Genomic DNA, 26356 nt, shown 5'->3' on the forward strand with positions numbered 1-26356 from the left:
TGATTCAAATGTTTTAGAGAGATCAGTTCATATTTGGAAATGGTTATTCAAGAATCTTGACCCTTAGCTGTCAGAGTTTGATTTATTCTTGATAAGTGCACTTCCGAAGAGAGAATGAGTCACAATGAGTGGATTTGCTGCGACTGATTTTGAAACAGAAGGCTCAAAGAGTTGATCTAATTTTAGCTCAATTCATCTCTAAACCTTTGTAAGATTGTTGGTTTAGATAAAAGACTCTAAAAGTATCAAATGTTCATTGATAAATATCAATAAAACAGTGTTTCTGTAAGTTACTGGTAACTGTATGGAGTATTACGTATGCCCTGTTATAAAGTCTTTGATCATTACAGCATGTTTTCTGGCTGGCATCTATGACAAATCTACAAGATTATGAGGTGCTTGTATTGTTTGACTATTTTTCATTGTGCTGGTGTCTCTGAGCTGCTTATTGTTCTTAATGCCTGTCTGTATAGCATGTGTTCAGTTTACCTATGATGTTTCAAGGCTTCCACAAACTGTAAAATGATAGATAATGTTACTGGCAAAACACTGACATTCATATGAATGATCACCAACACATAAATACATTGTAATTCATACTGAAGGTTGTTTTTGTTCCATTTTCGTGCTCAGTTTTTAAAGCTTGGAACATAATTTTAATAAAAACTTCAAAGCAGCTATAATCAATATTTTATATATTGATAATGGATCACATGACTGAAAGGAGGGTTGTTGTTGGTGACAATTATCACTCATTTCAGCTTTCAATTTTACTGTTTGGATGTTCTCATGACATTGTTTCAGAAGTAGCGAGCTCATGGTTTTATTGAGGAAGAAGCTTTGTTAAACCCACTGTACCCTACCTGTCCTTAACAGAAGACTAGCTGCTACACATTTAGCATTTAGCAGCTAAAGAGCTCGATATTTCACTCAAGATTTAGTGGAAACCAACTAATTTGTTAGTATTGTATTTACAGCAACTTTAACTTTTTCCTTTACTTTATAATACCCACAAAACCAATAATATCCCCCTGTACTTGCCAATTAGCAAATGCTAACGTGCTAAACTAAAACACGGTAAACATTACCTGCTGAAAATTAGCCGGTTAGCATAGTCATTGTGAGCATTACAAGCCTTTACAAGCTCTATAACAACAAAGTATTTTACAGTCTACAATACAGTACCAGGAAATGATCAGTTTCACATCATTTTCCTGTACTGTGACAATGAGTATATTCACCATTAAATCTGAGCTTTAGAAAACAGTAAGAGTAACTACCCATTGACTCCTATTTCAAATAATCGTCTACCAGTCAGTACATAAGGTTCATTCACTTTTCTCTATCTGTCCTCTCTCCTCTCAGTAACATCACACTCAGTATTTCTTTGGTTGTTAATAAAAAAACGTGCCAAAGCTTTTAGTAATAGAAAATGCCTGTTATTTATCATTTTACAGTCTTGTGAACAAATGTGATAAAACTGCACTTTTTTCAGTTTATATAATAAGTTAAAGCTTGTGTCTGACTTATTGTCTCTCAATACTGCCGAGAAGTGGGGGCCAAATATATGACATGATTATTTTGTTCTTTTTAAAGCAACAGTGTGATTAAAAAGCTTTTTAACATCCTTCTGTGTTTAAAGTTGGTTCATGAACTGTTGTTTATTTTAATATCTGGGTTAAATATGAACTTTTTACACTGTGAAACCCAAATAATGTCATAACATAGACTTTAAAAGATACACAATAATGAAATATTGTTTAAATCAGAGCAGACAAAACAATAGAGAATTTCTCTTGTTCTGCCAGCAGATGGCGCCTGCTGCTCATAAACTGTTTCCATCTTCTTTACCACTGACAGCCAACAGGAGAGGGTTAAATCATTTTTCTGACGTCAGTAAATTTGTTGATTACATGCTTTCAGCCTCAGGCCATTCTGTGACAATGGTTTTTGCTTGGAACATCTGCCCTACGTCAGCAAACAAACATTTATTTAAATCTTTTTATACATTTTAAAAATCTAAACCAAAAAAAAACCCACATTCATCTCTGGCGTCAGAGACACTGATGTCAACACACACCTGTGGATCCCCAATCTGAGTGTGACCTTTCTAACTGCTGCGTCACACTGATGTCCCATTCTCATTCATGTGCACCACCAGTGTTTCCAGTTGAAATTCTTTGCATCTTGAAGCCTCTAGAGAGCAGTGCTGCGTTAACACCTGTGTTTGGGTGAGGCAGTGATCAGACAGGGGTTAAGAGGAAGCTATGTGTTCCCGCCTCATTGGCCAGCTGCTTCATGTATAGAAATATTTTCATGGCTTGTTGCATAACCACACAACAAACAGAGTCTGGAGCAGGTGCTGGACACAATAGAGCCCCGCACAGACTAAACATACATCCAATAGTCCTTTTCTCATCCTCCAACAATGAAACAACAAGTGTGCAGTACGGGCTGTATAGTGGATCTGATAAGGAACACAAGGTCATCACCTGACCTCTCCTGTTTCTTACATAATCAAATGATAAGGTGTGTGGCAGCGTGAGAATGCCCGCTTGCGTTTTGACAGCAAGGTATTGTGGGTAAGCAAGCCGGGAGACGCTGCTGATCAATCACAGGAAGGGGAGCTGTGATGTTAGGTTGCCAGGCAACAAGAAGGAGCAGCAATGCATTATGAGGGCGCTGCTGGGTGGGGGTAGTCTCAGCTTTTCACCTCCGTCTCCCTTCCTGTCTATCCCACCACAACCTCCTTCTTCTCCCTGTACATGTGTGTCTGCCTCTGGTGATTGATGGGTCTTCATCCTGTTTAATGTGACATATGTTGACTATTAAATATATTTAAAATGCTACATCCAGTGTTGCACATGTAAAGGACAAAAAGCTTGTTTCCTACTATGAATTTTAAGCCATGTTCCCTCCTTCTGTGTCTTCCTTTCTTCATCTTTTTCTCTCCAACTCTTTAATACAAGACACATTTTCAGCCCCCATCACCACAACACTCTAGTTGGCAAAAAAGACAGTCTGTACTTGAGCTTGATGGTTCATTCGTGACATTGGAAACAACAGTTTGGCAAAGAAATGTGCAACTCAAGATCCACTTACTATAGATTTCTTTCTTCTTTACTTAGTGGATTGCTTGTCGGCTACATCTTGTGGCCTTCGTCAGCAGATGAGGTTGTCATAGAGACGTCATCAGGTTCAGCTGACAAGCTCAGACATGTGATAAGATGGGGTCATATGGAGGATGATGAAGGTCATGGGATATAGCTGTAAGCTCCTGAAAAATCTAGTAAATGGACCTTGAGTTAAGATTTGATTGTCAAATATCCATATTTCATTTAAATGCATTGAAAATGTTTTTTAAAGACCCCCCCCCCCTCCTTTTAGCATTTACAGCAGTATATGAACATGTAAATGGCTTGAAATGACATTCATTCTGTATATTATATTTAACCATATTTTTTATGATGGTACTTATGTTTATTAATAAAGTATTTATCTATTTTTAAGTACTAAGCAAACTACATCCATTAATGAATGCCATGAGATGTGTGTCATAATAGCGGAGCAGGTAGATCCAAATGTAGAGCAAAAGCAAGACTAACGGGGGAAAAAAGGTCTTTATTCAGGATGTGCATGCAAATAAATAAATAAATAAATGAATGAATAAATGAATAAATAAATAAAACAAAAGCTGGGCTGAGCAGAACAGGAAATAACAGACAGGAACAGGGCAGAAAGGACAAGATGACACTGTAAAGACTGAATTTAAATACACAAGGGATAATTACATAGTGGACACAGGTGAATGAAACAAGACAGGTGAAACACATGAGGTCATCAACAAAGGTGGAAAAAACACAGGAAGTAACAGAAACACATATATTTCAAAATAAAACATACACAAACAGATAATCTTGGCAGGATGTGACAACGTGGCTGAAATTGGAGGAAATCCTGTAAGTGGACATACAGTAGAGTTGAGATTTTTTGTTTGTTGTTGTTGTTGTTGAACTGCAGTTTCTGAGGTCAAGAATGAACCTTCAAACTCAACATGTCTTGAGTTTTGAACATCGTTATTAACTGTTTTACACCAGCATGTGAATGACTTGTATCAAATGTCATTAGATAAGATTACAGCTGTTATATTGTGTCATCAATCAATCATTATCTGTTCATATTGTACACCAGTTACAGATTCTTACATCTGATGGTCATGTTAATGTAATCTTAAATAGAGCAATTGCAATGTAAAAACACCCACCAGTATGGATGTACATTCCACCCTCAAGCAGGCTTTACTGGCCCAGTTTACCGTTGGGAGACTCAGCTATCTATATACAATCCATCACTCTCAGGCTGGAAACAGACCATCATCTCAGTAGCTAAGTATCTGATTAAACCTCATTGAGTATGCTGAACCTCTTACCTGTTTTTAATCATGAGCTCTCACCTCAGAATGAACGCATCCTGCATGCAAAATATGCTTCCCAAAATAGGTTTTATTTTGGAAATCTAGATTTTGTGTTTTGTTGCCATATCTTTGGTTATAACAAAAAAAAGAAAGAAAAGAAGTCACTTGTCACATTTTTTGCAAATTGATACATAGTTAAATGTAACATGTACTTGAACCACATGAATGATCCTGTCAATCAAAGTTCCCGCCGTGATAAGCAATCATATATACTTCAGGTTCGGATCACAGACCAATAAGAATGATGTCACTCACAGAAAAAAAACTTTAGAACCATCGCACAAGGAATAGGCTTGAAAAGGAAACGGAGAAAATAAGCAAGCAAATACAAAAAATATCTCCTTTATTCTTTTGGCTTTAAAATTATATTACCATATGAGCGGACAGTAGTCACTTCTTGCATGCAGTTCACTAAAACACTACAAGCGCAATGAGAGATGGCTACTGATTGCTTCATGGTTTGTATCTACAGATATGGGGACCATACATTATGTGTTACGGAGCAGAGAGGCAAAAAAAAAAAAAAAAAACGAGTCCTAGAAAAAATTTAAAACAAATCTGAAGACTGGAAAAAAGCACTCATATCTACAGTAAAAATGCTATTTATAATCAGTAGATGATAAGCAACCCGCACACTCCCAGTCTCCCTTTCTTACAAATACACACATAAATATACAAATACACTTGAACTTTCTCTCGCACACACACTAACATGTACGACTGCCACACGTGGTATTACATAGCAGTGGGGATAAAAAGTGCTCTTACATCAAATGTAAGTGTGATGCATACTGTGGGCCCAAATAGCTATATATTTACAAACCGAACCACTACATTAAAACCGCTCGCTTCTCAATTCAAATCAAGAACAACATGAATGTCATACAAACATTTGTGATATTATAACCTTTAAATGTGATATATTGTCATATTCTAGTTTCAGAGCAGTTAGAAAGAGTGACATTTTTTTTATTTTTAAGTATGTTTCATTACTTAAGATATTTTCTTTACAAGACTCCAGGAGATGTGAGGAGGATGAGGAGGAGGAGGAGGCGTGATGGAGGATAAAAGGAACTAATGCATTAGAGGAGACACTGCAATACAACAGCAGATGAATATGTAATTATGAGTGTCACCTTAAAGGAATAGTTTGACATTTTGGGAAATATTCACTTGTAGAGAGTTAGAAGAGAAGATCAATACCACTCTCAGGTTTGTGAGTTAGTCAACTACAGAGCTAGAGCTGGGAGTTCGTTAGCTTAGTTTAGCGCTGAGATTGGAAACTACAGTCAACTACAGAGCTAGAGCCTGGAGTTCGTTAGCTTAGTTTAGCGCTGAGATTAGAAACTACAGTCAACTACAGAGCTAGAGCTGGGAGTTCGTTAGCTTAGTTTAGCGCTGAGATTGGAAACTACAGTCAACTACACAGCTAGAGCTGGGAGTTCGTTAGCTTAGTTTAGCGCTGAGATTGGAAACAGCTCGTCTAGTTTATTCCAGAGCTCCAAAACATGCTTATCAGTACCTCTAAAGCGTGTTGTATCTTGCTTCTTGCTTATTTTAGAAGTTAAAAAAATCCAGTTGTAAAAAAGACGAGTTGTGGTTTCACGGAACTTTTTGTTGCTGTTGCTGGGGCTATTTTACAGGTAATGTTTCAACATAGCTAGGAATGACCGTGCCAACACTGTGAACCACGTATTGGCCAAACCAATCCACATGAAGTATGGTTTTCTGTTCAACTACTTCTATTGTCAGATTAAATGCGTTTCAATGTTAAGTCACTTGTTAGCCTTTGCACTAAAACCTGACGTAGTGACAATGATGTTAGCTAACGTTACCAATTGAACAAACTTGGTAAAATGTTCGGCTCTTTTTGTCAAGAGAACATTTTGAAGCTTTTTTATGGGCAGAATATATTTTTTGTACATGTTTAACAAAGGTTGATAAAAACAAGTAAATGAGAAGTGAAATCCTTATTAAGAACTTCTAACAGCTGGATGAGCTACGTGTGGAACTACGGTGAAGAGATGTAGTAGCATATAATTACACTGAGTGAGGCTTTTATCACAGCAGCTCAGCTCAGTTTGTAATGGCTCTCTCTACACAACACCTGTAATCACAAACATATATTATATGTATTAGACAAAAACATGGTGGTGATCATCATTGTAATGATGCCATTTCATAAACCTTCTGAACAATACAGACATAATTCTAACAGCCTGATATTAACTTTGACATGTCTCAGTTAGTTCTATACAAAGCGGTTAAGACATTTTACTTTTTAAAAAAACAAAACAAGAGCACTGGTATAGTATCAGTACTCTATCGGACAGAACAAACAAGAAGTACAGTACTGATGCAATACATTGATTTTGAGGATTGGAATTAATATTGGGGGAGGAAACATTTAATGGACAGATATGAGAGTGTTGTCAATCTTCTCATCTAATTTTTGGTTAACAAAAAGCAAATTAACATATTTCAAAAACTGTTAAACCATTCCTTTAAATGTGTCTCATTCCATCAGCTTGCATACATTCAGCTTCTCTGTATAGAGACTTGTATTTTCCATTGTTATGGGGTGATAGCACAATATAGATTTGAACAATCACTGATGGCACACCAGTCAGTACAATTTATTTGTTCATTGTACCTCAGTGAGATGCTTGTTGTTTCAGCTTTGTACACTGATTCAAGAGCATTCTGGCATGGACCCTGCATGATACGATAAGTTTCAGATGATTGTTGGAGTTTCCAGCATTGACTTTGTCTGCCCTTGGTGATTTTTACAACAGTGAAAGCAGTGGACACATTCTCACAATAATGACACGAAAAGTAGAAAACATTCTTTCTCATAAAAAAAGGAAATCTTGTAACCAAAAAATAAACTGAAAAAAAAAGAAAAGAAAAATGCAGAGTACTAAGTGATACAGCGATTGTTAAATTCAAGACACTGGATTTATAGTAGTAGCAGCAGCACTAGCTACAGACAACTTAACAGTACACTCAAGTGTGTCAGATAGTAACAACAACCAATAGGAAAATCACAAGCGTTTTGCAGAGAGGCTTTTCCATGTCCATCTCAATCTCTGGCAATGTCTGCTGTATCATTTGTTTCCAAATTTCCCCTCAGAGAAGTCCTCATGTATTCATATATGACATAACCGCACTCCCATTTTAGGCCTACCTGGCGTAGCATTTCTCAACTCTTAACAATCAACACACAAGCGTACATCTATCTACCCCCTTTAGAAGCTGTAAACAAATTTCCCACATGTCGCTGATGCATTTTTATTTTTTGTTCCTTTTTTAAAAAGTCTATTTCTTTCGGTCTTTCCCTTTGTTTTCTTTGTCCCTATTTTCTTTCTCGTATTTGTCCTTGTCCGATTTTGTCACGCTGTTGTAGGAGGGCGGAGAGGCTGTGGAGGGGGTCATGTCTGTTTTGTCCGAGGTTGAGTTCTCAGTGAACTTGCTGATGACCATCACGTCCTTGTCTGGGTCACGGATCCCCTCCTTGAGCTTCTCCTTGTAGAGAGCGGAGGCCTTCTTCATGGCCAAGCGGATCATGTAGTGGCGGAAGGCTCTCTGGATGATTGTGGCAGACATGTCCTCCTGCTTGCGGCGGAGCGTGGTGGTGATGGGTTCATAAGACACCTTAGAGGGGTTAGAGGCCATGAAGCGCTCCTCCATTTGCCCACGTAACACGTCCATCTCACCGCCTTCGCCCAACACTCGCTTGGTGAAGGCAAACAGGATGTCGAGGCAGTGGATGCGCTCGCCACTGACCATCGGCAGGTCCATGGAAATGAGCTGGATCATGTTAGGCTTGGGCATGCGTAACGGTGGATCTAGAGCATCTGCAAAGTCAGAGAGCTTGCTGTACTCCATGAATTGAGTGGCGTCAGGATCAAAGCGTTCCCACACTTCGTAGAACATCTCAAAGTCGTCCTCGCTCAGCGGCTCGGCGCTCTCCTCTGTCGCCACGCTGAAATTCTCCAGGATGACGGCAATGTACATGTTGACCACAATAAGGAAGCAAATGATGATGTAGCTGACGAAGAAGAAGATGCCCACTGATGGATTGCCACAGTTGCCTTTGTAGTAGTTGCCCGGGTGTTCTATTTGACTATCACAGTCAGGCTCCCTCTTGTTCAGTATGGGTGACAGCAGGCCGTCCCACCCACCTGAGGTGGTGATCTGAAATAAACAGATCATACTGTTCCCAAAGGTCTCGAAATTGAACATGTCATCAATTCCTGCCTCATGCTTGACGAAGGCGAAGTTGGACATGCCAAAGATGGCGTAGATGAACATGACCAGGAAGAGGAGGAGGCCAATGTTGAATAGGGCAGGAAGTGACATCATCAAGGCAAAGAGAAGTGTTCGGATGCCCTTGGCACCTTTGATAAGGCGGAGGATGCGGCCTATCCTGGCTAGGCGAATCACTCGGAACAGCGTAGGAGATACAAAGTACTTCTCGATAACTTCAGATAAAAACATGCCTGCAAAAGCAAATAGATCACATTCAGCCACATGATTTAACTCGATATCTACTGGAAAACTGAGGCACCTTAAAACATCTTCTTACCTACAATCGACAGGATTACCACCACAAAGTCAAATATATTCCAGCCAATGGTGAAGTAATAGTGACGCAGGGATATCATCTTAAGCACACACTCTCCCGTGAAGAGCACAATGAAGACCAGATTGATCCAGTAGAGGATTTTGTCCATATCTTCTGTTTGGTCGTCCCTCTCCACCATCATGGTCACCATGTTAAGGCAGATGAGGATCATGATCACTATGTCGAAGGCCTGCTTTGTGATGCAGTCAAACACGCAGCCTTGAAATGCATTCTGAAAGCAGAGGAGGACAAGTAATGGAAACGCATAAGTCATTTTACACTTCAATTTCCAGTCAATTAGAAGAGGGGGCTGGCCATTTGTCCGAATGCCCATTATTCTGAAACCCCAATAATTTGAACGATGGACTGAAAGCCCATTAGTCCAATGGCCCCATTGCTCCAAAAATACATAATCTGGAGTTTGAATTCAATCACTGCTGGCCTTGCTACTTCCCAGACTATAAACATCTTTCTGAATTTAACAGATCTGGGTTACCTGATAGACAGATACTCCTCCTAAATCATAACGTATGAGTTTGTATGACTCCTAAAGAACGATTTTTCATTTCCACTGATATTTAACTTCAACAACTCTGATGTAAACAAAGTTGAACAAACTAACAAACTAAACTATTGAGGTTTTGGAATAATGGGTCGTCGAATCAGTGGCATAGTGTAGACAAGCTTTGCCACGGCATTTCCAATTGAAGCATTAACAAGCCAAAACATGAAAATAGTCCTACTGTTGGCCGTGGTATGGGTTTTTGTGGTTTCTTGGAACCCAGCTTCTTCATGGCATTGTAGTATTTCTTCTGTTCCTCTGTCATGAAGATGTCCTGACCTCCAAAGTAAAGGGAGCACAACAAATCTTGATTATAACCATGTACTTTGAAGTCAAAATATATTTCTTTTACATTTAAAAAGAAAGCTATGTGATCAACAGAGCAACTTTTTATTTCAGTGTATACCTTTGAAAAATACTTTACATATTTAAGGGTAATTATGAGCTTCACAGAGTATAAAAGTATTGGCAGAAATGTTATGACTTTCCTGTAACAGGAGTACAGAGTCTTAATGATGCCCTTGATAGGAATTCTATGTGCAGTCGAGACAGGAGTTGTTTTCTTTGGGTGCGTACATTCACAGCAAAAAAGGCTATTGACAGGAAACAAAGGATGGGAACCATGTCTTGATAAGCAGAGATGTCAAACAAAGATGGAGTGGGATTGTCTTGTTCACTTGCTGGAAGAAAGGCTGCATTTTCTCTCTCTGGCTTGCATTTTGTTATATTTAAATATCTAGAAACCCAAGCTTAAAATGTACATTAAGCTCAAGGTAGATTACTACACAGATCCATGTATTAAAGACCATTTATAGTGTAGGCAGCAGTCCCTGTGTGATTACTGGTACCTGGTACCTTACTCCTGGCAACTGAACTAAGAGTTCATTGGGGTTTTTGTGAACTCTATGTTTTGTCTTCCGCTGCCTCATATACATATAACCCAAGGCGTCCACTATTAAATAAATCAATGAAATAATCATGATATGTTCTGTTCATCTGATGGTAAAACCTTGAGTTGTTGATTAAATGAATGTATAGAGAATACATGAGAGCAATGACAGAATATATTGTGTTCTTCATAATAGAACTGGTGTAAATTGGATTTTTAAAAGTTGAAGTGTACATATGAGCAGGATTTGGTGATATCACAGCTAGTCTGGAGCTAATCATGGTCCAGTATTCAACAAATGTGACGTGGAAACCTGAAGCCTCCAGTGCACATACGTACACTAAGATTGGACTTTTTAGTGAAGTAGGAGGCTTGTTTGCATCTTCATAGTAGATTTTTTTTAATGATGTAGAACGAGGACGTCATTTGAAGAATTTTTAGTAACTCTCCGTAGGGTAAATTCCTCAGAATAACACAATGCTAAAAATAGATTTTTAATTGATTTGTTCTATTTTGGTTTTATATCTACAGCAGACTTTGTGTATCAAGATTCCATCAACGACATGCTGATAGAAACGTCAAAAAATACATAATGTCATAGCTGTCATTTCTAAATTATATCCAAACATTTCAGCCGCTATCGTTTCAGTAATCAAAGAAATGGATACCCTGACAATGGCGTACATGAGGCGCACATCACACCCTGTGTGCTGCTCACTGAGTGTATGATGCGTGTCTGGAGGGAGGACTGGTGTCAACACTGAACAACCATCTGTGTGTGACGCTGTGACTGTGAGGCTGCTGAACCAACTGATAAAGTGTCTCAGTCAGTCAAGCCAGACCTGCCAGCACGCAGCAAAACACAGAGCAAACCCCCCCCTCCCCATCCCCCGCCTCTCCTCCTCCCTCCTCCTCCCCCCTCCTCTCTTGGGCGTTGCCAATCCTACTTGTTAGTGCTCGGTTGAATGGAGGGCACATTTCTAGACTGCATTCGCTGTGACACTGCATGTATACATGTGTGTGTGCAGGCAGGGTGTTTTTCGGTGACTCATGCATCCTCAGTGCTCTCAGTAATTCTTGGCAGAGGCAGGTCCTCACCGTGCTACAGATTATTCTGGAGCTCGCTCTCTTTCTTTAACACAGCTGTGGGTCTGCCTTGGCTAAATCAGTGCTTCAGTTGCTATGTATGTGGTCGTCACAGGATTAGTACCTGTTGGTGCTCCTTTGTGATTGGAACAACAGAGCAGAGCAGAACCAAAGCTGGAAGTCAACATGAACACCAGCTCACACGGTGGACCAGCTCAAGTTGTTTTTCTTCTATATTTTGCTTTGGATTCCATCTTTATTTTGAAATACCGTTACATCTACAAAAGCTAGGACTACAGATAGTGCTGGGCAATACATCAAATACAGAGTATTAGAGTAATCTTTATAGTGGCTTATATTGAGGAAATAGCAATGCATGCACCTTTTGGAACTAATTACACCATGACGTTAAAATCCATACTAGTTCAACTTAACAAAGAGATTGCAAAATGTCTTTCTAAACATGTAATATTTGATTTTTGCTTTGTTAACTATGTCATCAGAGCTGGTTCTCCACCATCCACAATCAATGTATTCTAGCTGGGTGCACACCTGTGGCCTGGGGGGTTTAAGGTGCTGACCGTAAACCAAAACGTCCCTGATTTGAGTCCATCCTAGGACTCCATTCCTCCTCTCATTTCCTTTCATCTTTCTGCTGTATATAAGTATTAAATGCTACAAAAAATATTGAAAGAAACCGTTTTGTCACTTTTCTTGTCTGGAGACACTTCATAATGCAACTTATCTTTTTCTTCTGCTGGTTGAAGTTGTCGATGATGACACCGATGAAGAGGTTGAGGGTGAAAAAGGAGCCAAAGATGATGAAGATGACAAAGTAGAGGTACATGTACAAGTTGACTTCATATTGAGGCTGGTCTTCCACCTGAAACAAGCGAGATGGAACAGGATGAGTTAGTGGCTTTCATAACTTGTGTTTTTCAGTCCCTTTACAAAGAAAAGAAATGAGCCGATTGTCCGTCTGGTTATGCAACTGGCTGTAAAAAGCGGTAAGTGCAGTGAGTAAATGGTATTTTTCGGTTTGTAAAGGCTAACTTGAAGCACAAAGACTTACATCTCGAGAGTCCACGGCTGCGTACATGATGTCCATCCATCCCTTAAATGTTGCCTAAGAGCAGATGAGAGAGGCCGGTCAGTGTGGATGGTGGGAGTGGAGGTTGGGGGTGGGGTGGAGGTGGGGTTATTTTAGTTCCTCCTTATGACAATGATGCAAGATCATTGGCTTTATTACATTATCAGTCACATTCTGCTAGATATCACCAGCCTAATGGTGATAAAGGATATCTGCAAAGCCATTGATAAGGGCTTCTTATCCCAGGTGTTCCAAGTGCTCAACTTCATTATAAAAGATCAAATCTAATAGTAGCTTATTGTCATTTTTATTGATTTCAATTCCATTTTTCATCTTGTTTTGCTGTATTTTCCAGAACCGGCTGTCGTTACAAACATGATTTCCCCCTCCACCCTCCTGCTTGTGTCTCACCTGTGTGGTGTGTCCTTGAAAGTGGATTTGATCAGTGGGGAAAAAAAGGAAAGACTCCATGTTCTCCTTAGAGAGGTGCACCACACTCCACAGAGGGTTTGCAACATCATTGCTGCATGTGCTTGTGTAAGATGCAGCGCTATATTGTTTTATACTGACTATAATATATTACAGATTTGATAGAGTAGGGCTGACTTGGATAAATGAATGCAGCTTAATTCAGAGTGCCACTACAGAATCTATAATTAGCTCTGATTACATATTTTTGTGGCATTTATACGCATAAAATTGCATTTTGAATGTAACCTTTTGCCCTCAACTGTCAGAAAACTACAACATGTCATCAAACTTTCTACTTTGTGTCTCTAAATGTCTCAGGCTGTTCATCTGTTTTTGTAGATAGGTTTATTATAGAAAATTTAAACATATATCATATCTCTATTGTGTCTCATTTGTAGGTTATTATGTTTTACTGGTCTGGCCCACTTGAGATAAAACTGGATGTGGCCCTTGAACTAAAACAAGTTTAACACCTCAGATCACTGATTAGAGTTCAATCCTGAATCATTCTAAGTAAATATGCCTGCTGTGACTTTTTTGCCTCTATATCACAGAGTGTAATTCACTGACACTGACCACTTGGAGCAGAGCCAGGTATCCGGCTCCGACATTGTCGAAGTTGATTTTGACATTCCTCCAGCGGGCGCTGTCGTTGACCAAGTTCAGGCACTCTGTCTTGTTGTTGGCCCGGTCGATGGGCAGCGTCTCGTCTGTGGTGGTGTTGACGCAGTAATAGTACTTCCCTGCGAACAGGTTGACGCCCATGATGCTGAAGATGAGCCAGAAGATGAGGCAGACCAGCAGCACGTTCATTATGGAGGGGATGGCCCCCAGCAGAGCGTTCACCACAACCTGGAGAGGTCGAAGCACACAGACAAACTCAGCGCTCGCTCCTCGGTCAAACACAGTTCTCTGCTTACCAAAATAGAAAAAAAGGCGGTTTGATTTTGTTGGATAAGTGGCCGTAACAATCATCTAATCACTTAACTGTGCTTAAATTGGACATGTGGACACCTGATTTGATTGTGCTGTGAAGCTGATGCTACGGCTTTCAGAGCGAGAGCTGAGACTGAATTAAACATTTATAGTCTTCCTGTATTATTCAAAGCTGTATCTAAATATGTAACGTCTGCACCATCTACAAATCTAGGAATTTAACAAGGTGACAGTTGGAAAGAGGAAGGCGGATAGGTGAAGAAGTTAACATTTGATAGGTAAAAAAGCAAAAACAGAAAAAAACCTTAGAGAGGCGGGATGAAGTCACAACATTTTGTTTGACTGTAAATGAAAAAAGACACACAACAAAGAAAAAAATTACAGGTCAAAGGCACCACACAAGCAACGTCAGAAAACAATGCCTGAGAACAGCTGTATGCAGTAATCCATTGACACAATGTGAAGAAAAAGCATGCAGATAGAAGAAGTACAGTGTTGAATAGCAAGGAGAAGATAAGTTTACACAAGTTGTACCAAGCATGCAGTCTTACAGTCAAACCCTCCTAATGAGCTAAAACTTTGTGAAAGCATTTCTGTCTGCAACAAGATGCCACAACTGACATTAAGTGTTAACCTGAGACATGTGATATTCTACAAATGGAAATATAAATTATACTATATTTTCCCAGAGAGGAGGACAAACAGAGAAACTGTCTCCATAACTTTACTGAGACATATAAAATAAAAATAATATTTCACGTTGATTTGCATCAATAGGTTGACATTTTGAAAAATTCTCTGCAGTTAAACAGTATTAAAGTCATAGTTTGACTACTTTTACACACTTTCTTGCCAAGACTCAGCTGAGAGAACTGGTATCAATCAATTAGCATATCTTCCAGAATGTCTATTTCCATTTTACAATTTTAATCTGACCCAATAAAGCATGCACAATCAGTTAGTGTTAATTACATTTCCAGTTTCCAAGAAATTGCTCAGGTACTCTATGCTTACTCTAAGCTTTCTTATAAAGAATAATCTTTTTTGTTGCTTCACTGCTATTCCAGATGTCCTTACCCTCATGCCCTCAAACCGAGACAGAGCCCTCAGGGGCCGCAGGGCTCGCAGTGTCCTCAGAGATTTGATGGCGGTGAGCTCAGAGTAGCCCAGAGCGTTGGCTACAAGGCTGACCAAGGACACCTGAGAGAGGAGAATGACACAGACAGGCAGGGTGAAAGGTGAGAAATGAGAAAAAAGGCTCCTTTGCACAGTGCCAGCCTGAGTGTTTGAGCAATATGCTTAATGAGAGCTAATTAGCCATTAATGACAAGTCTGCACATAATTAAAGAGATAATTAATTGTTAAAACGGTTTAAAAATGAATAACAGAAGAAGCTCTGCACAATGTGTGTGAATTTTAAATAAAGATGTGATAACAATGAACAAAGACTGAGTGGCACTCAGTGGAGTCTGTATAATAACTCACATATCTGTGTGTGAATATAAATGTATGCCAGGATGGCAGCTTAGTTTAGGACTGTACGTAGAGGGAAACAGCTAGACCAGAACTCTTAGCTTCACAGTTAACGCTCTATAGAGAGTGGTGTCAATCTTCTCATCTAACTGGCATTGGCTTGGATTTCCAAAATTTGTATTTATTCTGGATTTAGAGTCCAGATGAACCTGCATAACAGGCAGGACATAACACTGGGAGTGTTATAATGAATCTCAACTCTGTGACCCTAAAAGTTGAAGACTGATTGATGGGTAGCTGTCATGAAATGGTGAAAAAAAAAAAAGAAGAAAAAAAAAGGTTGGTACAAGTCTACATAAGCATGTGTCATATTTTGTTTTACAAGAAGAAAACATGAGTGGATGAAATTGACGTTTTGGGTTTTTTTGGCATGTTTTGATCATATATTGTGATCTAAAAGACATGCGTGACTACATTTAATATTAAACCTACATCTACGATGAGGAAGTCGAGCCAGCACCAGGCGTTGGTGAAGTACTTGACGAAGCCGTATGCCACCCACTTCAACAGCATTTCCAGGATGAAGATGTAAGTGAAGACTTTGTCTGAGTACTCCAGCACTGTTTTGATGGTTTTCCTCTGTTCGATGTAAATGTCCTCGAAGGCCTGTGCAGAAGGGAATAAATCATGCCGACTGCAGGTGGAAATGATGAGGTGTGGGAGTTGCCTAAGTCTGCGTGGGAAGCTAGCCATGAGCTAAGGCTGGTACATTTATATCAATCTAAATATAGACAAACAGTAGACTAAGATTCAATACTGATTTTGGGTCACAACAAAACACACACTCACCAGCGCTCCACTGCTGAGCAGAATCATGAATATGATGAAGGATTCAAACCAGTTGTGCTCCACTATGATAAAGCAGGTTTTCCTGAGGTTCCACCAGGTCTTAAAATGGCCTTCCTCCTCGTTGATTTGGCAGCACTGGAATCTACTCACACAGCCTGCAGGTGTGGGGAAATGTGGGGAGAGAGGCATGGTCGAGAAGAAATGGACCAAAGGAATGAATATAGCTCCATGTGGACTAGAGGTGATTGTATGATTAAACCAAAACAAGCCTCTCTACCCTTTATTCCTCTGTCTCTTTTCATTACCTGGCTTTTTTTGGACGAATATACTGATTCTAGCAGCTCCATTAGCCACAATTCATTCATTCATGCCCTGTTTCTGACAAATACACTCCTTGTTTCTTGCTAAGTGTATTTGACTCTCGCACAAATAATAAAATGCAGTGCAAAATGGTGCCAAGTACATGCCAAGAATGTGACAAAATGTCCAAATAATTGACTGAAGAGCTCTTTGCAGATTCAGAAATGTACTGGAGGTGTGTTAGACAAAACGTCGGGTTACATCACAAACCAAGAGAATCCCACAGACTACTTTTCTTTCTGTCCTGCTGAGCATTTGTATTTACTGTCACTCAGCGGTGAGTAAAACAGACCGGTGCTAAGCACAAGCAGTTTAAGCGATGTACTCTACGTCTTGAAATGTGTTGAAGCATTTCGTCTCCCACCTTCGGTCCCTCACTTTCCACCTCCCTGCCAATCACCCTCTCGTCCCTCTTACCCTCGGTGAAGCAGGCCTCTGGGTCCAGTGACTCCTCCGGCTCTAGCTCTATTGAATCGACCCCATCTCCTGGGGGGCGAATATCGACTGTGCTCCCCTCTGAAGAGCTGAGATGCTTGGGCACTATGTCCAGCTTCTGCATAGACCAGGAAGAAACAGGGGTACAAAGTTACACTCTGATACCCGAAACCTAAGTTAGTGGTTATAGGAGCCAACCTTCTGAGCTGGTTATCATTGTGATTCTCCATTCACATGTACTCCAGTGCCACAACTGTATACCTTAGTGTGGAGATTAGGCACTGTAATAGCTCACAGAGTTGGGCTCTTCAGAGTCATCATCATTTTATCATCATCATCACATGCAGCATCGATCAAATGTACCTACAGGCTTTGATATTAGTTTTATCTGATGGCTCAAATCAGATTATGTGGCAACACATGGCATGGTGAGGTTGGCATTAAGGAAATGCGCTGTGGGTACGTTTGATGTTACCTCAGTTCGAGGGAGAGTGCATGCAGTATTCCAGTGCATTATCAATCCAAGCCTGAAATAGTACCAAGCAAAACGTGTGCTTAAGTATTTTCATGTCCACTGAAAAATGACCCCCTAATCAATTTATCTTTAATTTATCCCAGTCTGAAAGTTGCTTTTGTGCATAACAATTTCCCCGCCCTTACACCTAGAATCCACCCACAAAAGGGCTGCTGAACATTTTTCTCAGTGACATGAAAACACGTTATTTCCATTCCTTGAAAGCAGTGTACAAGCTTCTTTTGTTTGTGTTGAAGTAGACGGATAACCACATTAGCTTACCAGCAAAAACCAGTACTGTGCACTGTTTATAAGACAGCATGTGGTCTGGCGTTTCTTTTTTGTTGTTGTTGTTCCAACTTGTAAACATGTTGAATTAGCACCCATGCCTACCCAGAAAACATACAGGGCTAAGTGTGCTAATCAATGCTTTTCATCCTTCTTCTCAGCGATATGCAAAACACATGTAGGGACACGTTTTGCTGCTGTTGACAAGTTCATTTGGCTCTCACTTGCTAGCTGAATTTTGAACCTTTTAAACTCCTAAAATGCAGTGATCTTTGTTTTTGTAGTTAATGTACATTATAACATCATCTGCATATAGTTATACATTTTTGCTATTGTGGGACTGTTTCCTGTCTGTTTTGCATTGGGCAAACATGGTGTTATGTTGTGTCTGATCTATCTACTGTGTGAAGGTTAGGAACATGTCATCCTAGACAGTGCAGCAGCCCTGATTGCCGTGGGACCCAGCTAATACGGCGTGGGAATGATGGAAGCATGCTGCTCAAGTAGATTATTTTCTGGCAGGGTTCTTTTTCTTTTTGTCCCTCCTGTTGTCTTTCTCTCCTTCAGCAAGAGACCCATTTTACCTCTTCAGGACGTGGATTATATGAAGTGTTTACTCTTAACCTAACATGCTTGTATCAGTATAAGAACTGTTAGATTTTTTTTGGCGAGTTTCACTACATTTTGTATAAGTTTGGTGATGAGATAGTTGCAGTGGAACGCAAGTGGATAACACAGGCATCGCAGCACACAGAACAGGGCTGACTACTCCATAAATATGTACCATATCTGGAAGGATGCAGAGTAATTTGGGTTGGATGTATTCAATTTTATAAGAAGTAATGACCCTTGCTGCAGTGTGTCATCATAAATCAGTCTGATTCAGTTTAACTGCCGTGTGTTATCTGTTTTGCCACTCTGCAAAAATCAGAGCTGATTTATTTGTATTTCAAAATCCTTGGAAAGAATTCTGTAAAGAATCTTTCATCATTCCACTATTATTCCAGTACCACAGAAAACAAGTACGTACGAGTATTTCATGTATGTATGCATGGGCTGTGAACCAGACAAATGAATTTTGTCAAACTACAGCAAAATTCATTCCTCCATTTCGTTTCTTTCTTTTTTTGTGTGTCTTCATTCTCATCCTCTCTTCCTTCATTCTCAAGCTCAGAGTGTATATGCCAATCAAGTCCCAAAAACAAGTCAAAACCAAGCAATGAAATCAAAAGCAAAGATCATGTTAGATGAGTTTGTCTATCAATGGAAAAAAGGTGGTGTTGCTCATTCCTAATGGTTCGTAACTGCAATACAGCCTGATGCTTGGGGATAAATTATGAAAGGGGAAGGGGGGGTGGGGGGGTGGAAGGGGGGTAAAGGGAAAGACTACAGCATTGACTGTGCTGCTGTATGGGGTGGGAGAGGGGTGGGGGTATAAAGCAAAAAGGGTGTGGGAGGGGGGTCGGTAAGGGACGAAGGACAGACCAGGCAAAGAACAAAAATGGGCAATCCATTGAAGGTATGAGAAAAAATATGTTGTTTGTCTGTAAATGGCATAGGCAGTCCTCATGGTTAGTGGTACAATAAAGTGGTCTTACAATTCTCCTCTCACTGAAAACCTTGAGAGCGTCTGTGACACGGCTGCAATAACAAATGGGGGGTTAAACAAAGTAAGTCATACACACACACACCAAAAGCCAGCATACAACCTCAAGTCTGCACTCACTGGTCAACCACAAGGCACAGTGGGGAAATTAATTAGCCACAGAGAACAGAAACTACAATTTAGGTTTCACTGAAAGCACATTCCTCAAGAGATGCAATGCAATACGGTGGCTTTTAAACTGGCAATGACATTTGACACTCATCTTACACAACGGTTATATAAACACCACACTGAATGCATTATCTCTAATTTATGTTCACCAATCTATGACGCACAGAGTCAAATATCTTTGAACTACAGGATCATTTAGAGAAACAGTGTTAAATTGCCTGATCCATATATGGAGCATGTGGTGCCCATGGCTAGAAATAGTCTCTCGGGTTGTTTTGAATCACGGGGAATTGGCACCACACCCACGGAGACAGGTTGGCATCACCAGGGGAGCTTAATGCTTAGTCAGCCTGGCAACAGCTTTAACAGCAAACCTGGCATTTGCTCTGTAAGAATAGGCACTGAATTACAAAAAAGAAATCTATTATTAAGACTTCTATGCATGTGTGTGCCATTAGTATTTTAAAAGTAATGTTGTTGTTATGGTAGACAATCAGATTTTGACTGGGATGCTTCTACTATATTACACACTGATAATCTACTGTTTATTCAGCAGCATATGGAGTTTCAAAAACCGTTTGCTGCTTCGTTAATTCCACTTTATCACAGGACATGCACACGTATGCGCTTTCCTTTCCCCGAAGCTTGGAGCCATGAATTCAGCAGCATCTTCAACAGGTTGTATATCATAGTGAAGTGCATTTGCTGGCCTGCATGTTAAATCGACCATGTAACGCTGTAACACAGACACACTGACCCTGACACATACTGTCTAATGAGTACATCTAGAAAGTGAATGTGCTACAGTGCATAAGTCAAAGGCATGTTTGAGTCATTATTTTTCATGACTCTTTCTTTATTTTCTGCCGAGGGCTTTAGAACTGAGTAAAAACTCCAGATGATTCCCTCAGTAGCACACAGCTTGCTGCGTGTACAAATGAGTCAGCAGGTATGTTATTTTCAAACTGCTTGACTGTCGGATATTTGTCTGAAAAGGCCATCACTATGCAAATGTTGACATATTCATACACTGACTTGCTTGCGTTAATGTGTTAATTATTAACGTGTATAAAGGAGCTAATAAAATACAAAAAGCTGTGTGACTCAGGATATTTCCTACAAACTGACAAGACACGTCAGTCTAATTAACGTCATTCGTCTTACCTCTTTGCTGCCCTCCATGTCTGACGAGTCGCTGCTAAAATCTTCTGTGTTAAGGTTCTCAAAGTCCGACTCACCCACGGCGATGGGCACGGTGACAGTCAGGCTGGGGTTATGAATAAATGACATGTAGTCACATTCCTCCATGGGGTACTTCTCTGTACTGTCCCCACCAACCCCCACCCCAACCACCAGCCCTCCTCCTGGCCGTCCATTTCCCTCTGTCATATAAACCCCGCTGGGGTCTTTGCTGATCTCCACAGAAGTGTGGTTGGAGACAAAGTTGCCTTTGCCATTGCTGTGCAGTTCATCCAGGGGTTTGCTCTCCTTGGCCAGACCCTTACCGCTCCCCCCAAAGCAGAGGCTCTGGAGGACAGTGGATTTGACAAAGGCGATACCCCGCTGGATCCTGCCCACAGCAATTTGCAGGTTGTTCATCTCACTGTCGTCATCGGTTGCTGCCAGGTTGTCAGCGCTGAATGAGCTCAGGAGGAGAGCCAGGAATAGGTTTAGAACCTGGGAAGAAAGGACATTAGGGAGGATGAGTGAATTCACTTGACTTTATAACTTATAAACAGAGTAACTTAACCTTATAACAAACATAACCAACTAAATATTCCAATAAAGAGAAAGAGCCCCATACCACCAGGTTTCCAATGACCATGACCATCATGAAGACGATCAGGCACATGCTCTGTCCTGCCACCTCCATGCAGTCCCACATGGTCTCGATCCACTCTCCGCACAGCACTCGGAACACAATCAGGAAGGAGTGGAAGAAGTCGTGCATGTGCCAGCGGGGTAGCTTGCATTCGTCCGAAATCTTACACACACACTCCTTGTAGCTCTTGCCGAACAGCTGCATGCCCACCACGGCGAAGATGAAGACGATGATGGCGAGCACCAGAGTCAAGTTGCCCAAAGCCCCCACTGAGTTACCGATGATCTTGATCAGCATGTTCAGAGTGGGCCATGACTTGGCCAGTTTGAAGACTCTCAGCTGTTATAAAAGAAAAAATTAAAAGCAATGTGTGATATTCTGGATTTAGATGGTTATTCAACTAAATAATTAAAAAGACAATTGTATTTGTTCAACGTATATATGTAAACTCAACTTCAGTTAAAGTGGGTCAAAAGTATGAGTAAGCCTTTTGTTTATCCGTAGCGTGAGTACGATATATATTCATTCCCAATGGATGAAAATGGTGTTTCAAACAATCTGCACAGCACCAGTCACTAAAAGCTAATCAGGTGAACAGAAAAAAACACACTATGCCCCAAAGACCACATAAGCTCTCCGTGGGGCCTTTTGTGTACTTCATGAAAGCTCACATTACATCATTGCCACATTAATAGCATGTTATTGAGAACTGTTGCCTGACCCTAGAAGCACAGCTGCACCTTAACTTTTCTCATTTCAAGAGCGGACAAAACTTTTAATACGTCAATTTCCTGGTTAGAAATTACTTTGGCGGAGCTCTTACCAATCTAAAGGACCTGAGCACAGACAGGCCTTCTACATTGGCCAAACCGAGCTCCATCAGACTCAGACTGACAATGAAGCCGTCAAAGATGTTCCAGCCCTCCTGGAAGTAGTAGTAGGGATCCAGGGCGATGATCTTGAAGCACATCTCTGCTGTGAAGATCCCTGTGAACACCTAATGACAGAGAAACCTTTATTTTACACCTGATTCTACATCGCAAATGATATTTAACATGTTTTTATCTAAATGTGTTCATATCCCTCAGTACTTACAAGGTTTCCGACTGTAAGAGCATTAGAAAAATCATCTGTCATGGGGTAATGCTCCATGGCCATGAAAAGGGTGTTGAGGACGATGCAAATTGTGATTGCCAGATCCACAAATGGGTCCATGACCACCGTGTTGACAATATTCTTGATCTTCAACCATGTGGGGCAACAATCCCAAATCAGAGCGGTGTTCGCAAATCTATACCAGCAGGGGGGGCACTTCTGTCTAGACTCTTCAAGCTCTGGAAAAGACAAATAAGCACATTTCTTTATAATAGAATGCAGTTAAATGTATTTCTATAAGATTATACCTTCATACTGACATCGTAGTTCTGCCAGATCTAAAAATAAACATGGTATGATTTCCAAATAATTCAGAATAGTAACACAACTCAATTTTCTGTATGAATATAAATGTCACAGAATGGTTGAAGGTGGTAAACTACGGTATGATTCTGACCCTCCATGGTGTTGGTGAGGATGCTGGCCACGCTCATGGCTCTCTGCCTGCCTCCTGGTTCCTCTAAGTAATCCATGGACGGCTTGCGAAAACCTGTGCGCCGTTTCTTCAGCTCTGTATCTGTAGTCGTACCCTAGGGAAAAAAACACGTACAAAAAAAACAAACATGTTGAGCTCATACGAAAAAACATTGGGAATATTTTTCATGATTTTTTAAATGATTGAAAACATTTGTGCTCAGTCTACTGTTTCCTGGTTGAGAGTTATTATGTTTTATAATTTGTATTGTAAAGGATAAGTATGGAGATATTCTATATTTCTGTTATTTTGTATTTTATGAAAATACCAAAGCCATCAATGAATAGATACAAATTGATAAAAAGTATTGTCAAAACCTGATATATCTTGATGAATCTTGAGCTACTACTGTGAGTGGTAATTATTTAAACACATACTGTATTGCATTAAGGTAAAGATTGACTTCATTGGAAAATGTCAATTTCTCCAAACTGATTAATAATGGGCTTTTTGTGTATTAACAACATCAGAACAAGGACGTGGGAATAAAATGAAAAACTTGAAGGGGGTCAATGGTAAAATAATGCAGGAAACAGTGAAGTCACCTCAGGCAGCAGTAGACCTACATGGGAGGTTGTTACAGAAGTTCCAGCGACCAGCGACACCACGCCGTTGCAGTCTACGGCACAGTGCATCTTGCCGTTGGCGGGCAGAACGATCCGTGGGGCCCCTAGACTGGTCTGGCTGACGGCGCTGCTGCGGCGCTCGAGCCGGCGCGGTAAGAACAGGGAGCCCCGGCGGCTGTCGCTCTCCTCGAAGGTGCTGTGCTCGTCGTCCGCAAAGTCGTTTTCCGAGCCCATATCGCGTGCCCGGCCGCGGAAGCTGAACAGGCTGGCGCGGCTGTTCCTCCTCGGTGAGAAGAGGGATCCGCGTATGCTGAGGAGAGACTGATAGAGAGAGAGAGAGAAAAAGAGAAAGGGAAAATGGGGTTAGAGGGTGGGAATGGGATGATGGAAAGTTGGAACAAGTGACGAAAATGCTACCAAAAGACACAATTGTCAATGATGTAACATCTACATGACGGCTCAACTGATCACCAATAGGGACTTTGCACCAATATTTAACATCATTAATTATTTAATCATTTGCTATGGAATCTGGCTTGATTTTTTATTTTTTTTTTATTGGGTTTTTTTAAAGGAATAATTTGACATTTTGGTAAATACACACCTCAAGTTGAGCCAGGCTGTTTCACTTTTTGTGTAAAGCTATGCTAACCTGCTTCTGGCTCTACCTTTATCTTGAAAGGTGTTAGAGTGGTCCTGATCTTCTCATCTTACACTCAGCAAGACAGAAAGTGAATGAGTTTATTTTCAAAAAATGATAAACTTATGGAAATGTAACTAATTCATCCTGTACTAGTTTATTGCTGGTTTTATATATTTGTTGTCTGCTGCTTTTATTATAAAACCAGAATGATGAAATTTGGTTAATGATATCAGTCTAACTTTATATTTCAGTTTACAGTAGATCACTTTGTGAGTTGCATTTACCTGGTTGGGTGAGGAGCATCTCTTCTCATAAGAGAGCCGGTTGGCATCAATGGAGAAGCGGAAGCTGGATCTCTTGATGCTGTCCTCAGACTCAGACTTGTGAAACTTGTCACAGACCCCCCTCTCTTCCTCCTCCTCCCTCTGCTTCCTCTTCTTCCGCCTGTTGCGCCGCTCCTTGGCACTTTTTGAGCTGAGCTTAGACGTCCCTGAGGACGACTCCGAGGTGGGGCCCCCTCTCCCGTTGTACTCTCCGCTCTCCGTGGCTGCTGCCGCGGCAACCTGCTGGCCAATCAGAGCGCAAACACAGTTGTCATGGCGACCCGGTGCCTGTCTCAAAGGCTCTCGCCGACTGGAGCGGAGGAGAGAGGCTGGCAGCTGAGAGCAGCCGCAGCAGCGTGCAGAGACAAATAAGCCTCAGACACCTTCTAAAAATGGACGCTGAATGTTTTCATGCAAATCAAAACACGTCTGAATTCTTGCATTTATAAACCTACTCGAGTAAGAGATAAGCTGGTGTTTTTTTCCGTTTTATACAAAAAGTGGAACATTACTACTCTTACACACTGAGTAACATCAATGGAATCACTGTGTGGAAAAGACAACATCAGAGGCTCAGGATCTCTTACATCTTCCCTCAAGGAAGCCAAAATGAATTACTACCATGTGTGTAAACAGACACACCGTTACATATTACAAATGTGTTGTGTTTTCTCTTCATAAGATGCTTTAGAGTAGACAGGTTTGGAATCTGAGTGAGTAAAATTGCTTCTTTTTTTTGCTTAAAGTATACATCAACATATTTATTCTAATGGAAAGAAATGCTCCTGTGCTGTTCCACAAAACATACACTCGACACACTAGAGGATTTAAGAGGGCAAACAAACAGAAAATCATCAGTTGGTCTGTCATGGCAACTACAGCCCAATCAACAACAACAATCTGGATGTGCATGAGCCTGATAAGACAGGCAGAATAGCTACTGAGTGAGCAGAGGTGGAGGTGGAGGTCTGAAAGGAAACAGGCAGCAACACAGAAGATAAAGAATCTTCACTTTCCATTAATGTAGATGAGATGTTGTGGTATTGTTCATTATGATACACAGAAAGCCTTGAATCCTATTTATACACACATACTGTATATCATCACCGTGTTCAATGCCTTGTAATGGTTATTTTCTCACATCTTAATCTATTTCTTATTCTACATATTTTCCTACACCTGCCTCCACGTCAGTCTGTCTACATTACCTAAATTTAGCAGGACAGATATAGACTGTCTGGCTTTGTCGTCACGAGCTTCCAAATAACTGTTTGGCAGCCAGAAACACACAAAGTATGGCTCTCCCTTTCAAATTAAAAGCCAAATCTACAGCGAGTGTTATTTTCCATTATCCAGCATTTCATTTGCTCTCGTCTCCATCTGCTAATGTTTCCCTCTCTGTAGGTTGATCAAGGACTCCTGACTCCTGAGGGAAAGCAGAGTGGTGTCAGTCATCTAGGACAGCGAATCCCTCTGTCGCCCGGGGCAACGCTGCTTTTGGCAGCTGGATTGAGACTAAGCCGAAGAATCAACAGTGTCTC

At 40.6% G+C, this 26356-nt stretch overlaps 1 protein-coding gene across 14 annotated transcripts in view; it reads right to left on the bottom strand.

The window, feature by feature from the left end:
- Positions 1-7792: 7792 nt before the first annotated feature.
- The window catches only part of scn1lab (sodium channel, voltage-gated, type I like, alpha b), a 28811-nt gene continuing 10247 nt past the window's right edge, over positions 7793-26356 (bottom strand). For 3 of the 14 annotated variants that reach the window (XM_062414806.1, XM_062414807.1, XM_062414801.1), the window contains exons 10-26: positions 24777-25055; positions 23829-24170; positions 23206-23338; positions 22749-22987; positions 22477-22650; positions 21636-21992; positions 20996-21508; positions 17235-17370; positions 16458-16612; positions 16101-16274; positions 15213-15335; positions 13776-14051; positions 12711-12764; positions 12384-12521; positions 9845-9949; positions 9063-9333; positions 7793-8976 (exon numbers count right to left, since the gene is read on the bottom strand). In XM_062414806.1, coding sequence (XP_062270790.1) covers positions 7793-8976; positions 9063-9333; positions 9845-9949; positions 12384-12521; positions 12711-12764; positions 13776-14051; positions 15213-15335; positions 16101-16274; positions 16458-16612; positions 17235-17370; positions 20996-21508; positions 21636-21992; positions 22477-22650; positions 22749-22987; positions 23206-23338; positions 23829-24170; positions 24777-25055 — 4653 coding nt within the window. Of the gene's footprint in view, positions 8977-9062; positions 9334-9844; positions 9950-12383; positions 12522-12710; positions 12765-13775; positions 14052-15212; positions 15336-16100; positions 16275-16457; positions 16613-17234; positions 17371-20995; positions 21509-21635; positions 21993-22476; positions 22651-22748; positions 22988-23205; positions 23339-23828; positions 24171-24776; positions 25059-25756; positions 25782-26356 lie in introns of all 14 variants that reach the window. The other 11 variants (XM_062414816.1, XM_062414802.1, XM_062414814.1 and 8 more) reach the window with 7 other exon arrangements.

This window comes from Scomber scombrus, chromosome 24 (assembly GCF_963691925.1).
Source record: "Scomber scombrus chromosome 24, fScoSco1.1, whole genome shotgun sequence".
In the NCBI taxonomy this organism is placed as follows: domain Eukaryota; kingdom Metazoa; phylum Chordata; class Actinopteri; order Scombriformes; family Scombridae; genus Scomber; species Scomber scombrus.